Source organism: Oryctolagus cuniculus, chromosome 18 (genome assembly GCF_051225735.1).
Source record: "Oryctolagus cuniculus isolate XC-2025 breed Fujian yellow rabbit chromosome 18, ASM5122573v1, whole genome shotgun sequence".
NCBI classification, from domain to species: Eukaryota; Metazoa; Chordata; class Mammalia; order Lagomorpha; family Leporidae; genus Oryctolagus; species Oryctolagus cuniculus.
In genome coordinates, this window is record NC_142884.1 from 61,474,892 (window position 1) to 61,491,447 (window position 16,556).

Below are 16,556 nucleotides of genomic sequence, written 5' to 3' on the forward strand. Positions count from 1 at the left end.
ATATATATATATATATATATATATATATAAATGATGAATCCAGAAGACAAGAGACCCCTATGTCTATGCAAACAAATTGGAAATAAAAACTTTTCCAAATATATATGGGCTTTAAAAATTTTACTTATTCCTTCTTTAGGCAATTTTGGGGAATAACTGTGCATAACTGTTTTCTACCCTTAAACAAAGGGTGAGACCTTGACTATCACCCATGTGTAATATAACTGAAGATAGGAGATTTATTAACCAGGAAAATGCATTTTTTCTGAAAAAATAAAAAGTCCAAAGCTAGAACTTGCTCTTTATTATACCAAATATTTTTTTTATTTTATTTTTTTATTTTTTTTGATAGGCAGAGTGGACAGTGAGAGAGAGAGACAGAGAGAGAAAGGTCTTCCCTTGCCGTTGGTTCACCCTCCAATGGCCGCCGCTGCAGCCGGCGCACCGCGCTGATCCGATGGCAGGAGCCAGGATCCAGGTGCTTTTTCCTGGTCTCCCATGGGGTGCAGGGCCCAAGCACCTGGGCCATCCTCCACTGCACTCCCTGGCCATAGCAGAGAGCTGGCCTGGAAGAGGGGCAACCGGGACAGAATCCGGCGCCCCGACCGGGACTAGAACCCGGTGTGCCGGCGCCGCAAGGTGGAGGATTAGCCTATTGAGCCACGGCGCCGGCTCTATTATACCAAATATTGATATTTAATGAGAAAGAGACAACAGTTGGAATTTCTGGAAAGATTTAGTGAAATTTTAATTTATTTCACATTTTGAATATGTCAAGATGTATTGCAAAAGCCAAAAGCAGGTCTGGACACATGAAGTCTGTGAGGGCAAGTACTACTAAAATTTCATTTTATTCCATTCTTTATGTAGGGCACATGATCAGGAAAGCTATGATTATTGCCCCACAAAGATCAGGGACTGGCCATTGGATTCTTTCATTACTACCCATTAGATTATGCTAAGCAGTAATTAAAGGAGAAGAAAAGGTAGATAAAAATATGCTCCCTGTGACCTCAGATTATTGGCTGTATAATTTATGCAAACTGTGTTTTTTAATGCTTAACTCAAGCTCTAGAATGAATTTTTTTTAAAGATTTATTATATTTATTTAAAAGGCAGAGTTGGAGAGAGAGATGGAGAGACAGAGAGAGGTCTTCATTTGTTGGTTCACTTCCAAAATGGGTACAACAGCTGGGAGTAGGCCAGGCCAAAGCCAGGAGCCAGGAGCTTCTTCAGGGTCTCTCCTGTAGATGCAGGGGCCCACACACCTGGCCATCCTCCACTATTTTCCCAGGCGCATCAGCAGGTCAGACCCTAACCCTAAACTGGTACCCATATATGATGCTGGCTCCACAGGTGGCAGCTTAACCCACTGTACCACAGCACTGGCCTTTAAAATGAATTTTTAGGGGCCGGCGCCGCGGCTCACTAGGCTAATCCTCCGCCTAGCGGCGCCGGCACACCGGGTTCTAGTCCCGGTCGGGGCGCCGGATTCTGTCCCGATTGCCCCTCTTCCAGGCCAGCCCTCTGCTGTGGCCAGGGAGTGCAGTGGAGGATGGCCCAGGTGCTTGGGCCCTGCACCCCATGGGAGACCAGGAAAAGCACCTGGCTCCTGGCTCCTGCCATCGGATCAGCGCGGTGCGCCGGCCGCAGCGCGCTGGCCGCGGCGGCCATTGGAGGGTGAACCAACGGCAAAAGGAAGACCTTTCTCTCTGTCTCTCTCTCTCACTGTCCACTCTGCCTGTCAAAAAAAAAAAAAAAAATGAATTTTTAATATTTACCAGTTTACTTGTTGATAATGGTTTTGGGTTTGCCTATAATAGTAAAATTTCTAGATGCTTGGAAGTTCCTAAAGTATTCTGTATTATGTTAATAACCAGGGAACATTGCTAATTTTTCAAATTTGTTAAGTACCAGCTAAATATACAAACCCAATTTTAATATCCTTGTTAATTATCTTTCTGTTTCATATACACTTATCCCCATTTAACCAAGTTAAAGAGTAAATAACCAAAAATTATTTTCATCTTTGAATTTTCTAAATCAGATGGAGTCTCTTAGAAATCATTTAAGGGGACAGACGTTTGATACAGCAGTTAAGATATTGCTTAGGCAGTCTTCTTTATGGCACGATCCACACCCCGGACACCATCCTAGGCACTAGCCCCCCCCCCCCCCCCCATTGCTGGAAGCCAGGTGACCACATGGCCCAACCACCGATGTCAGCTCCATCGCCATCCTAATGGGATTCACCGCTCCTACTTCCCTGCCCACCCCCCTGCAAAGGTTTAACAGGATTATTCCTGTATACCTGGCTCTCTTGCTCTCTCTTATGCTCTCCTTCTCCCTCTTTGCCTTCTTCGCCCCCTTCCCTCCAGTCTGATGGGTTTCTCTACCAATAAACCCTTTCCCTTAAAAAAAAAAAAAATTTGAAAAAAGAAAAGATATTGCTTGGGACACCTGTATCCTGTATCAGAGTGCCCGGGTCTGAGTCCTAGCTCCACTTCTTTTTTTTTCTTTTCTTTTCTTCTTCTTTTTTTTTTTTCTTTTTTTTTTTTTTTGACAGGCAGAGTTAGTGAGAGAGAGAAAGATCTTCCTTCCATTGGTTCACCCCTAAATGGCTGCCACGGCCGGCGCATAGCAACGATCCAAAGCCAGGAGCCAGGTGCCTCTCCTGGTCTCCCACGTGGGTGCAGGGCCCAAGCACTTGGGTCATCCTCCACTGCCTTCCTGGGCCACAGCAGAGAACTGGACTGGAAGAGGAGCAACTGAGACTAGAACCCGGCACCCATATGGTATGCCAGCACCGCAGGCAGAGGATTAACTAAGTGAGCCATGGCGCCGGCCCCCTAACTCCGCTTCTGATTTCACATTCTTGCTAATGCCCACCCTGGGAAGTAGCCAGTGATGGTTCAAGTACTTGGCTGTCTGTCATACACATAGAGAACTGGAATGAGTTCTGACCTCCTGGCTTCAGCCTGGGCCAGGCCTGGCTGTTGCAGGCATTTGAGGAATGAACCCAGGGGATGGAGGATCTCTTTATCTTATCTCCCTCTCTCTGTCTTTCAAATAAGTTTTTAAAAAATTCATTCAAATACTAGTGGTTACTTTATGAAATGTGAACATTAGCATTTTTACTATAAATTCAATGTTATTTAATAGAGAAGAAATTAGTATACCTTAAATAGATCTGTAAATATCCAATATAACTCCCTCATTTTTTAAATAAAGAATCTGAATTTTACACAAATCTAAGATATTCAGAGTAACACACTTGAGTTAATGGCAGAGTAAGACTAAAACCCACTTCTCCTGACTCTAGGAGTTTTTCCAGTACTGCCATCATGTTTCTTTTTTTCTTTTTTCTTTTTTTTGACAGAGTGGACAGTGAGAGAGACAGAGAGAAAGGTTTTCCTTTGCCGTTGGTTCACCCTCCAATGGCCGCCGCGGCCGGCGCCCTGCGGCTGGCACACCACGCTGATCCAATGGCAGGAGCCAGGTACTTCTCCTGGTCTCCCATGGGGTGCAGGGCCCAAGCACCTGGGCCATCCTCCACTGCACTCCCGGGCCACAGCAGAGAGCTGGCCTGGAAGAGGGGCAACCGGGACAGAATCCGGCGCCCCGACCGGGACTACGACCCGGTGTGCCAGCGCCGCTAGGTGGAGGATTAGCCTAGTGAGCCACGGCGCCGGCCCTTTTTTTTTTTTTGACAGGCAGAGTTAGACAGTGAGAGAGAAAGACAGAAAGGTCTTCCTTCCGTTGGTTCACCCCCCAAATGGCCGCTACTGCCGGCACACTGCGCTGATCCGAAGCCAGGAGTCAGGTGCTTCCTCCTGGTCTCCCATGCAGATGCAGGGCCCAAGCACTTGGGCCATCCTGCGCTGCCCTCCCAGGCCACAGCAGAGAGCTGGACTGGAAGAGGAGCAACCGGGACTAGAACTTGGGGTTCTGGCACCACAGGCGGAGGATTAGCCAAGTGAGCCATGGTGCCGGCCTCTTCTATTACTTTTAGACTAAGTTGATGATCCATCTGGAATTTGTTTTGATGGAATGTATGAGAAATGGATCCAATTTTAATCTTTTCAGATGGCCACCCAGTTCTCCTTAAATAACCCAGATTTCCACTGTTAGATTTAAAATGCCAACTTTATTTTACACTACATCTCTAGGTTAAGTATTTTGTCACAGTGGTTAAGTTACCACTTGGGACACCCTCATCCTATATTGAAGTACCTGGTTTCAGCTCTGATTCCCTCACATCTGAGGATCAATTTGCTGGGTATAGAAAGACTATAGGGAAGCAAGGGCGGAAACAGGAAGAGCAGTTAAGACGGCTATTAAAGGGGCTGGCAGTGTGGTGTAATGGATAAGGCCACCACCTGCAGTGCTGGCATCCCATATGGGCACTGGTTCAAGTCCCATCTGTTCCACTTCCGATCCAGCTCTCTGCTATGGCCTGGGATAGCAGTGGAAGATGACCCAAGTCTTTGGGGCTTTGTACCCAGGTGGGAGACCTGGAAGAAACTCCAGGTTCCTGGTTTCAGATTGGCCCAGCTCCGGCCATTGCAGCCATTTGGGGATGAAATGAGCAGATGGAAGATTCTCTCTCTTCAGCCGGCGCCTCGGCTCACTAGGCTAATCCTCCACCTTGTGGCGCCGGTACACCAGGTTCTAGTCCTGGTCAGGGTGCCGGATTCTGTCCCGGCTGCCCCTCTTCCAGGTCAGTCTCTGCTGTGGCCAGGGAGTGCAGTGGAGGATGGCCCAAGTCCTTGGCCCTGCACCCCATGGGAGACCAGGAGAAGTACCTGGCTCCTGCCATCGGATCACCGTGGTGCGCCGGCCGCAGCACACTGGACTCGGCGGCCATTGGAGGGTGAACCAACAGCAGAGGAAGACCTTTCTCTCTGTTTCTCTCTCTCACTGTCCACTCTGCCTGTCAAAAAAAAAAAAAAAAAAGATTCTCTTTCTGTGTGTGTGTGTGTCTATCTATCTGCCTCTGCCTTTCAAATAAATAAATAAATCTTAAAAAAAAAAATAAAAAAGATGCTATTGTAGTAATCCAAGCCAGAAATGCAAATAGTTTGGACTAGGTAGTAGTAATGGAGGAGCTAAGAAGTGATCAGATTTTGGATGTACAGACAAACCTTAAGTAAACGCTGATTCTATTAGATTTTGTTGCTGTTGTCGGTTACGTAATTTTTACATATCCTCTTTTTCCAAGTAAGCAATGTACTGTACAAACTGTTGTGGGGTAGGTATTGTGGAGCAGCAGGTTAAGCTGCAGCCTGCAACGCCAGCATCCCATGTTAGAGCACAGGTTCAAGTCCTGGCTGCTACATTTCCAATTCAGCTTCCTGCTAATGTGCCTGGGAAGGCAGCAGCAGATGACCCGAATACTTGGGCCCTGCCACCTGTGTGGAAGACCTGGATGGAGTTCCAGGCTCCTGGCTTCTGCCTGGCCCACCCCCAGTCATTGTGGTTACTTGGCAAGTGAACTAGCAGATGAAAGATTTTCTCTCACTCTGTAATTCTGCCTTTCAAACAAATAAGTAAATATTTTTTTTTAGATTTATTTTATTTGTTTGAAAGAGTTACAGAGAGAGAGGTCTTCCATCTGCTGGTTTATTCTGCAGATGACTGCTACAGCCAGAGCTGAACTGATCTGAAGCCAGGAGCCAGGAGCTTCTACCAGGTCTTGCACGCAGGTGCGGGAGCCCAAGTACTTGGGCCATCTTCTATTGCTTTCCCAGGCCATGTCAGAGAGCTGGATCGGAAGTAGGCAGCTGGGACTCAAACTGGTGGTGATGCCAACACTGCAGGCTAGGGCTTTAACCTGCTGCGCCACAGTGTTAGCCCCAAATAAGTAAATCTTTAACAAAAAAAAAAGATACCATTGTCAAATTTGAGGTCATGAAAATTTGTTCTATGCTTTCTTATAAGTTTTACAGTTTAAGCTTTTAAATTAGATCTTTGATTTCTTTTTTTTTTCTTTCTTTCTTTTTTTTTTTTTTTTTTTAATTTTTGACAGGCAGAGTGGACAGTGAGAGAGAGAGAAAGGTCTTCCTTTGCCACTGGTTCACCCTCCAATGGCCGCCGCGGCTGGTGTGCTGCGGCCAGCACATCGCGCTGATCCGAAGCCAGGAGCCAGGTACTTATCCTGGTCTCCCATGGGGTGCAGGGCCCAAGCACTTGGGCCATCCTCCACTGCACTCCTGTGCCACAGCAGAGAGCTGGCCTGGAAGAGGAGTGACCGGGACAGAATCCAGTGCCCTGACTGGGACTAAAACTCGGTGTGCCGGCGCCGCAGGTGGAGGATTAGCCTATTGAGCCGCGGCGCCGGCCATGATTTCTTAATTTTTATATATTATGTAATGTAAATATCCAGCATCATTTTTTGCATGTGGCTATCGAGGTTTGCCAGCACCATTTGTTGAGGAAACAGTTCTTTGCCTATCACGTGATATTAGCACCCTTCTTTGAAGATCAAGACCAAATATGTGAGGATTTCTGGACTCTGTCCCATTGTTCTGTCTTAATGACAGGACCATACTTTTTTTAAAAAAATATATTTATTTATTTGAAAGTCAAAGCTACAGAGGCAGAGGCAGAGCTCTTCAATCTGCTGGTTCACTCCTCACATGGATGCAACAGCTGGGGCTGGACCTGGCTGAAGCCAGGGACCAAGAACTTCATCCATGTCTTCTACCTATATGGCATGGACCCAAGCAGTTGGGTTATTATCTGCTGTCTTCTCAGGTGCATTAGCAGAAGGTTGTGTTGGAAGCCAAGCAGTGGGGGCTCAACCTGGTACTACTCTGATAATGGATGCTGGCATTCCAAGTGGCCACTTAACCTGCTGTTCCGCAACACTATCCCCCATACTGTTTTAATTATTGTAGTTTTGTGATAAGTTTTAAAATCAGGAAATTCCAGTCCTCCAGCATTTTTCTTTCTTCTCAAGATTATTTCAGCTATTTGAGGTCCTTTGAGATTTCGTATGAATGTCAGGATAAATTTTCTGTTTTTTTGTTTTTTTGTTTTTTAAATCACTAGGATTTTGACAAGGGTTGTATTGTGGCCATATATGACAGCATTAGTCTTGGGATGGGCATTTGGTTTAGTGGTTAAAATGTTGCTTTGGACATCTACATTCTGCATTAGAGTTCCTGTGTTTGTGTCCCTACTTCATTTCTGATTTTAGCTTCCTGCTAATGCATCCCCTGTAGTTGGGTCCCTTGATATCTGTGTGGTACACCTAAAGTGAGTTCTAGGCTTCTTGCTTTTCCTGGCCCAAACCTTGCTGTTGCAAATATTTATGGGGAGTTAACCAGTAGATAGAAGTTCTTCCTACTCTCTGCCTTTCAGAAAAAATGAAAGTGAAACAAAAACAATATTGGTCTTTGAGTCCATGACCATGAAGTATTTTATTTTGTATTTATTTAATTCTTTTATTTCTTTCAACAATATATAGTTTTCAGTGTACCAGTCTTATGCCCCCTTGGTTTAGTTAATTCTTAAGTATTTTATTTTTCCTACTTTTAAAAATATTCTTTTATAAAGATTTATTTATTTATTTATTTACAAGGCAGAGTTAGAGAGCAGGAGAGACAGATGTTCCATTTGCTGGTTCTCTTCCAAATGGCCACAACAGCCAGGGCTGGGCCAGGCGAAGGCCAGGAGTCTGGAACTTGAACCAGGTCTCCTACATGGGCACAGGGTCCCAACTACTTAGGCCATCTTCCACTGCTCTCCCAGGCATGTTAGTAGCAGGGAATTGGATTTGAAGTAGAGCAGCTGGTGCTCATATGGTATGTTGGTATTGCAGGTCACATAACCTGCTGTGCCCCAATGCCTGCCCATATTTTATTATAATTTCTAATGCTGTGTGAATGGAATTGTTTACTTCATTTCTCTTTTGAATTGCTTGTTACAAAAATATAAAAATACAACTGAATTTATGGGTTGATGTTATATCCTGTGGTTTTACTGACTTCATTTCTTAGTACAACTTTTCAGTGTATAGATTCTTTTTTTTTTTTTTTTTTTTTTGACAGGCAGAGTGGACAGTGAGAGAGAGAAACAGAGAGAAAGGTCTTCCTTTTGCCATTGGTTCACCCTCCAGTGGCCGTCGCGGCTGGCGCGCTACAGCCGGTGCACCACGCTGATCCGAAGGCAGGAGCCAGGTGCTTCTCCTGGTCTCCCATGGGGTGCAGGGCCCAAGCACTTGGGCCATCCTCCACTGCACTCCCGGGCCACAGCAGAGAGCTGGCCTGGAAGAGGGGCAACCGGGACAGAATCTGGCGCCCCGACTGGGACTAGAACCCGGTGTGCCGGTGCCGCAAGGTGGAGGATTAGCCTAGTGAGCCGCGGCGCCGGCCCTACCTTTATTTCTTATTCTAACATAATTGCTCTGGATAGAACTTCTCCAGAAATAGTTGAAAGGAAAAGATAGAAAGGACATCTTTGACTTGCTGATCTTAGGGGAAAGCTTTCAGTCTTTCATCATTGAATATCATGTTAGCTTTGAGTTTTTAGTATATGATCTTTATCACATTGAGAAAATTCCTTCTATTCCTAGTTTATTGAGTGTTTTGTATTGAACTTTGAATTTTGTCAAATGATTTATACATATAAGTCAAGATGATCCTGTGTTTTTTCTCCCTTCATTCTAATGTGATGCTGCATTGATTGATTTTCATGTTAATTCATCCTTCACTCTGGGAATAAAACCCACTTGGCCATGATGTATGTTTCTGAATTTGGTTTGCTGCTATTTTGCTGGTTTTGATACCAGCATAATGCTAGTCCTATAAAGTTAGGAAGTGTTCTCTTTAATGTTTTGGAATAGTTTCAGAAGGAATAATGTTGTGTCTTCTATAAACGGTTGGTCAGGGTTTTTGTGAGGAGAGATGCTTGAAGTATTTTTTTTGAGCTGTCAACAGTGCCTGAGGAAGAGAAATTGTAGTGCAGTGGTTAAGCTGCCACTTTGGGCCTCGCACCCTCTATCAGGATGCCTGGGATTGATTCTCACCTCTGCTTCCTGCTCATGTGCCTGGGAGTCGGCAGATGATGGCTCAAGTACTTGGATCCCTGCCACTCACATGGGAGACCCAAATGGAGATCCTGGTACCTGACTTTAGCCTGGTCTAGCCCAACCCTAGCTGTTGCAGGCATTTTGGGAACTAACAGATGTAAGATGTATTTCCTCCCTCCTGATCAGTGTGTGTGTGTGTGTGTGTGTGTGTGTGTCTTCCTTTATTTCTGCCACTCTCCTTTTCGAATAAACAGTAAATAAATCAAACTTAAAAATAATACTTCAAAGAACTGGAAGGACCAAATTTCCATAAAACATAAAGCAAAATCTGAAGTTACCACTTAGTCAATTCATAAAAGCCCCCTGCAGTGTCTGTTGGCATCTTAGCTTTGTTTCTTGGCTTATGTCATCTAATGTATGTTCTGATTTACTTAGAATCACATATTCTATATCTTCAAGTCTGTTTTTGGAGTCTTCAGTTTTAGAAATTAGGCACCAACAAAAAGGATACTTTTGACTGTATTCCAGCTTCAAAATACTTTTTTTTTAAAGATTTATTTATTTATTTGAAAGAGTTACAGAGAGAGCAAAGGAGAGGCAGAGAGAGAGAGACAGACAGACAGACAGAGATAGGTAGGTAGATAGGTAGGTCCTCCACACGTTGGTTCACTCCCCAGATGGCCGCAACAGCCAGAGCTGCGCCAATCTGAAGCCAGGAGCCAGGAGCTTCTTCCAGGTCTCCCATTCGGGTGCAGGGGCCCAAGGGCTTGGGCCATCTTCTACTGCTTTCCCAGACCATAACAGAGAGCTAGATCGGAAGTGGAGCAGCCGGGTCTCAAACCAGTGCCCATATGGGATGCCGGTACTGCAGGCAGCGGCTTTATCCACTACATCACAGCACCAGCCCCTTAAAACACTTTATAATCTTTAACTGACCCTTAAAGACTAGGTAGAGGGATCTCAAATTTCATAATAAAAAAAAAAAAAAAAAAGAAGGAGAGATTATGCCTAAGCATAGGATTTCTAGGTTTTGGTTTCTATTTACCACGTTAGTCTAGAGGGTGTATTTTATACAGATAGTTCTTCCTTTGTTTTCCTTCTTTTGTCTAAGATTAGGGTAATAATTAGCATTCACAAAGGTTACACACAGGATCTTCTCTTCAAGGGTTAAGTCCAAATATAGTGCCTTATAGGTCAAAGGAGGAGGTTCTACCTATTCTATTACTATATTTTAGACTCTAACTGGGCATCTGAGTGCTTTATTCATTACCATTGACTAAACTAACTACTGGTAGTTGCTAAACTGACCAGTAGTGATTGTTGTTGAGTACAGTGACTTTCAGACACTTTTGACAACTTCCCATGATAAAATACACATTTTAGGGGCCGGTGCCATGGCTCACTTGGTTAATCCTCTGCCTGCGGTGCCAGCATCCCATATGGGCACTAGGTTCTAGTCCTGGTTGCTCCTCTTCCAGTCCAGCTCTCTGCTGTGGCCCGGCAGGGCAGTGGAGGATGGCCTAAGTGTTAGGGCCCCTGAAGCCGCATGGGAGACCAGGAGGAAGCACCTGGCTCCTGGCTTCGGATTGGCGCAGCGCCGGCCATAGCGGCCATTTGGAGAGTGAACCAGCGGAAGGAAGACCTTTCTGTCTGTCTCTCTCACTGTCTGTAACTCTACCTGTCAAAAAAAAAAAAAAAGAAAAGAAAAGAAAAAAGAAAAAGCACATTTTAGAGGCCGGCGCTGTGGCGTAGCAGATTAGGCCTCCACCTGCAGCGCTGGCATCCCATGTGGGCACCAGTTTGAGTCCTGGCTGTTCCACTTCTGATCCAGCTCTCTGGTAATGACCTGGAAAACAGCAGAAGATGGTCCAAGTCCTTGGACCTCTGCACCCGTATGAGAGACTCAGAAGAAGCTCCTGGCCCAGCCCCAGTCACTGTGGCCATTGGGGGAGTGAACCAGCAGATGGAAGATCTCTCTCTCTCTCTCTCTCTTTGTACTTTTTCAAATAAATCTTTAAAAAAAAAAAAAAAAAAAAAGATATTCAGGAGCCAGCGCTGTGGTGTAGTGGTTAAAGCCGTCATCTGCAGTGCCAGCATCCCCAGGTACCAGTTCAAGATCCAGCTGCTCCACTTTTGATCCAGCTCTCTGCTATGGTCTGAGAAAGCAGTAGAAGATGGCCCAAGTCTTTGGGCCCCTGCATCCACATAGGAGACCTGGAAGAAGCTCCTGGCCCCTGGCTCCTGGCTCCTGGCTTCGGATCAGTCTTGGCTTCGGCTGTTCCAACCATTTGGAGAATGAACCAGCAGATGGAAGAGCTCTCTCTCTCTGCCTCTGCCTCTCTGTAACTCTGACTTTGAAATAAGTAAGGAAAAATAAATATTAAAAAAGATATAAATTTTATAATAAGATCTACACACACAAAAATGCTGTACATACTTAGTACTACCATGAAAGTCTCTCAAACCAATTTTTAATTTTCATTTAAGAGAAATGCAGTCGGCTATCTTTAATTTAGTTCTAGTGCTTTTTAAAAAAAAAAAAAACTACAACCTGCTGAATTGATTTCAGAAACTGCTAATGGATGTGAATTTTACTTTATGAAGTATGCCCTGTGACTCCCGAATTTGGCTGCGTTTACATTTTTGGGGTTGCCAACCATGAGTACTTTGACTTTGTGGTCTGAGAGTTTATATTTTTATCAAAAGACAAAGAGTTTATATTTTTTATATAAATAATGCCCAGATAATTGTGTTGTAGCCATAGCCAGGTATTTGGGGACTATTAATAACTCTAATCAAAAGTAGTTTATTGGGGCCGGCGCCGTGGCTCACTAGGTCAATCCTCTCTCTGCCTGTGGCGCCTGTATCCCATATGGGCGCCGGGTTCTAGTCCTGGTTGCTCCTCTTCCAGTCCAGCTCTCTGCTGTGGCCTGGGAGGGCAGTGGAGGATGGCCCAAGTGCTTGGGCTCTTGCACCCGCATGGGAGACCAGGAGGAAGCACCTGGCTCTTGGCTTCAGATCGGTGCAGCATGCTGGCCGTAGTGGCCATTTTGGGGGGGTGAACCAACGGAAAGAAAGACCTTTCTCACTGTCTCTGTCTCACTGTCTGTAACTCTACCTGTCAAATAAATACATAAAATCTTTTTTAAAAAAAAACAACTAGTTTATTTAAAACTAAATTTATCTTTTTTTTTTTTTTTTTTTTTGACAGGCAGAGTTAGGGACAGAGAGAAAGGTCTTCCTTCCGCTGGTTCACCCTCCAAATAGCCTCCACGGCTGGCGCGCTGTGCCGATCCGAAGCCAGGAGCCAGGTGCTTCCTCCTGGTCTCCCATGCGGGTGCAGGGTCCAAGCACTTGGGCCATCCTCCACTGCCTTCCTGGGCCACAGCAGAGAGCTGGACTGTAAGAGGAGCAACCGGGACTAGAACCCGGGGTTCCGGCGCCGCAGGCAGAGGATTAGCCTAGTGAGCCGTGGTGCCGTCCAAATTTATCTTTAAAACCATTGAAAACCGTAATTGTAATTCTTTTAAAATTGGTGTCCTTTCAAATAAATACTAGTGTTCTGCAGTACAGTAGAGTGACTAGTTCACAATGGCTTATTACATATTTCATAAAGAACTGGAAGAGAGGAATTCACAGGTTCCCAACACATGGAAGTGATAAGGATTTAAGGAGATGAAAATGTCAGTTACTTGGATTTGATCCATATACATTGTATATATGTGTGGAATTATCACACTGTACCCCACAATTTAAAAATAGTTTTTAGAGTTAAAAGTTACTGTCCGGCCGGCGCCGCGGCTCACTAGGCTAATCCTCCGCCTTGCGGCGCCGGCACACCGGGTTCTAGTCCCGGTTGGGGCGCCGGATTCTGTCCCGGTTGCCCCTCTTCCAGGCCAGCTCTCTGCTGTGGCCAGGGAGTGCAGTGGAGGATGGCCCAGGTGCTTGGGCCCTGCACCCCATGGGAGACCAGGAAAAGCACCTGGCTCCTGGCTCCTACCATCGGATCAGCGCGGTGCGCTGGCCGCAGTGCGCAAGCTGTGGCGGCCATTGGAGGGTGAACCAACGGCAAAAGGAAGACCTTTCTCTCTGTCTCTCTCTCTCACTATCCACTCTGCCTGTCAAAAAAAAAAAAAAAAAAAAAAAGTTACTGTCCTAATTTTAATGAAAAGAAATCATCTGTTACCTAAACTGTCTGGACTACAGCATTCATATTATCTGACAAAATGTGGATATTTTATGCTATGATTGACTGATAAAGGTCAGATAAATTCCTTTTAATTATAGAAAAAACAGGCTGGGCACTGTTTTAGATTAAGTTCACCCTCTGGTTTGTTCCATTCAGTAGTGATACTGTCTTCTTTGACACAGACCAGTTTATGTCTGACTTGGAACACCAGCCATCAGGTTCAGCAGAGAAATGGCCTAACCACAGTGAGCCCTCATGTCCAGCTCCATTCTGGAGATTCTAGAGGGTGAGTGTTGATTGAGATGTGTTGTTTTTGTGCCTAAGTCTGGTATTTGCATGCAGTGGCTGGATTTGCATGTGCTACAAAGGAAGGGGGTGTGCACAGGCGTTTTCTTGGTAAAGCCCACTCATAATCTTTGGAGCTGCACCTCGAGTACACGACTCTTCTCTAAGTTAACCATACTCAGGCTCTCACAGTTGTGCTTTTAATTGCAGTCTGGCTTTGAACAAAAGGCACATGTTTTGTTTGTTTTTTTCAGTGATTTATTTATTTGAAAGAGAAAGTTACAGAGGGAGAGAAAGAACTTCCATCTGTTGGTTGACTCTCCAAATGGCTGCAATACCTGGGACTGGGCTAGGCCAAAGTCAAGAGCCCAGAATTCCATCCAGGTCTCCCACATGGGTGGCAGGGACCCAGACACTTAGACCATCTTCCCTGCTTCTCTAGGAATATTAGCATGGAACTGGAACACAAGTGGAGCAGCTGGGACTTGAACTGGCATCATATGAGATGCTGACATTGTAGGCAGCACCTTAACCCATTGTACCACTGTAGTGGCCCAAAAGGCAAGTGTTCAGTTAGATTTCTTAAACCAACCAGAGAGCATGTATATGAATTCTGCAGTGTGAGTTAATGTGGTTGCTGATCAAGTAGGGAAGCCTGCTCATTTCTGATCAAGTGTTCTTGATGTTAAGATATGAAGCAATATGTAATGGAAATGTAACAGAAAATTTTATTTTTTTAAAGACTTTATTTATTTATTTATTTGAGAGGTAGAGTTATAGACAGTGAGAGGGAGAGACAGAGAGAAAGATCTTCCATCTGCTGGTTCACTCCCCAAATGGCCGCAACGGCTGGAGCTGTGCTGATCCAAAGCCAGGAGCCAGGAGCTTCTTCCGGGTTTCCCACATAGGTGCAGGGGCCCAAGGACTTGGGCCATCTTCTACTGCTTTCGCAAGCCATAGCAGAGAGCTGGATCAGGGACTAGGACTGATGCCCATATGGGATGCTGGTGCTTCAGGTGGAGGATTAACCTACGGTGCCACAGCACCGGCCCCAGGAAATTTTATTTTTTTAAGATTTATTTTATTCATATTAAAAGCAGAGTTAAAGAGAGATATTCCATCTGCTGATTGACTCCACCAATGGCCACAATGGCCAGGGCTGTGCCAGGCTGAAGCTAGGAGCGAGGGTCTTTTGGGTCTCCCATGTGGGTGCAGGGGTCCGTGCATTTGGGCCAGGTGTATTAGCAGGGCGCTGGATTGTAAGTGGAGCAGCCAAGACTCATATGGGATGACACAATGCTGGCCACAGACAATTTATTCAGAGATAATCCAGAATATTTATCTTTGGGGGCCGGCACTGTGGCATAGCAGATAAAGCCGCTGCCTACAGCGCTTGCATCCCATATGGCCGCCGGTTGTAGTCCCAGCTGCTCTACTTCCAATCCAGCTTTCTGCTATGGCCTGGGAAAGTGGTAGAAGATGGCCCAAGTCCTTTGGCCCCTGCACCCACGTGGGAGACCTGAAAGAAGCTCCTGGCTCCTGGCTCCAGATCAGTGCAACTGTGGCCGTTGCAGCCATCTGGGGAGTGAACCAGGAGATGGAAGACCTCTCTTCTCTCTCTCTCTCTCTCTCTGCCTCTCCTTCTTTCTCTGTGTAACTCTTTCAAGTAAATAAATAGATCTTTAAAAAAATAATATTTATCTTTGGCCTCCCTTGTAGGCCATGTTTGCCCTCCTGGTGGTTCATCTGGGGCTCTACTTGGAAGGAAGCTGTAGTTATGGAGTCTGTGAGGAAAGTGGCTAGACCTCAGGTCTCTGGAGCTCAGCAGCCAACCAAGAACACAGCCTCTCCTCACTGTCACATCAACTTTTTTCTTTAAAGGCTATCAAAACCACTTAAGTTCTATGATAAGAATGGTAAACATTCAAATTCTTTTTTCCAGCATGCAATTTGAATTTCATTTAATAGTGACTATAGATTTGGAAGGATCCTTAAAAATCCTGCCCACGACCCAAATCTTTTTATTTGGGATTCTGAAGCCACCTGATCAGACTAGACATCAAAAACCTTAATCATATTAATATTTAGCCTAGTGCTCTTCCTATGTGTGAAGGAACAAGTTGGTTACTAGTGATGTTGGTAAAAAAATACTTCTGTGGAGTGAAAAGGTCAGTGGATAATTGAATGAATAGGAGATGAGAACATAGAAATAGCAGTATAGACAGCTCCTTGGGATGAAAATTAGATATATTGTAGAATGTAGGATCTAATGATTTTATTTGTTTGCTTACTGACCTTTTTATTTTTATTTGCTTATTTATTTGCCAAAGTTTGAGGACAAACTTGCCGAGCAGATTGTTATCCTTGGTCAGGGCACACTCACCTTCATAAACCTGAGTGAGCACACCAGGCTGGTTGTCAGAGTATGTGGTGAAAGTCTGTGTCTGCTGGTAGGGATGGAAGTATTGCACTTGATGAGGACAGTCATGACTCCACCAGCAGTTTCAATACCAAACAGTAGAGGAGTGACATCCAGCAGCAACAGATCTTGAACAGTCTCAGATTTGTCTCCAGACAGGATGGCTGCCTGGACAGCTGCACCATAGGCAACAGCCTCATCAGGGTTGATGCTCTTACTCAGTTATTTTCCATTGAAGAAGCCTTGAAGAAGCTTCTGAGTCTTGGGAATTCTTGTAGAACCTCTCACCAGGACAATAATATCATGGATCTGCAACTTATCTAACTTGGTGTCTCAAAGGGCTTTCTTGACAGAGTCCTGGGTGCTGCAGAAAAGATCAGCATTTAACTCTTAATCGAGCACGGGTGTTGGAGGGATAGAAGTCAATTCCTTCATAGAGAGAATCTATCTCAGTGTTCGCTTGGCTGCTGGAAGAGAGGGTATGTTTAGCTTGTTCACAAGCTGTACAGAGGCACCTGACAGCTCTCTTGTTCTCACTGATGTCCTTATACATGCACTTGAACTTGGCAATAAATTGTTGTCAGTTGTCAAGGTCTTCTCCACTTTAGTGGGTGTTACTAGCTGTGGAT

At 45.1% G+C, this 16,556-nt stretch overlaps 1 protein-coding gene across 7 annotated transcripts in view; it reads left to right on the top strand.

Moving 5' to 3' along the window:
• NFATC3 (nuclear factor of activated T cells 3) overlaps positions 1-16,556 on the top strand; it is a 151,203-nt gene that overhangs the window by 122,461 nt on the left and 12,186 nt on the right. For 5 of the 7 annotated variants that reach the window (XM_017342314.4, XM_089320315.1, XM_089320314.1 and 2 more), the window contains one exon: positions 13,380-13,509. The exons of 1 other annotated variant lie outside the window; for it this stretch is intronic. In XM_017342314.4, coding sequence (XP_017197803.1) covers positions 13,380-13,509 — 130 coding nt within the window. The remainder of the gene's footprint in view (positions 1-13,379; positions 13,510-16,556) is intronic. One more of the 7 variants, XM_008257512.5, reaches the window with a different exon arrangement.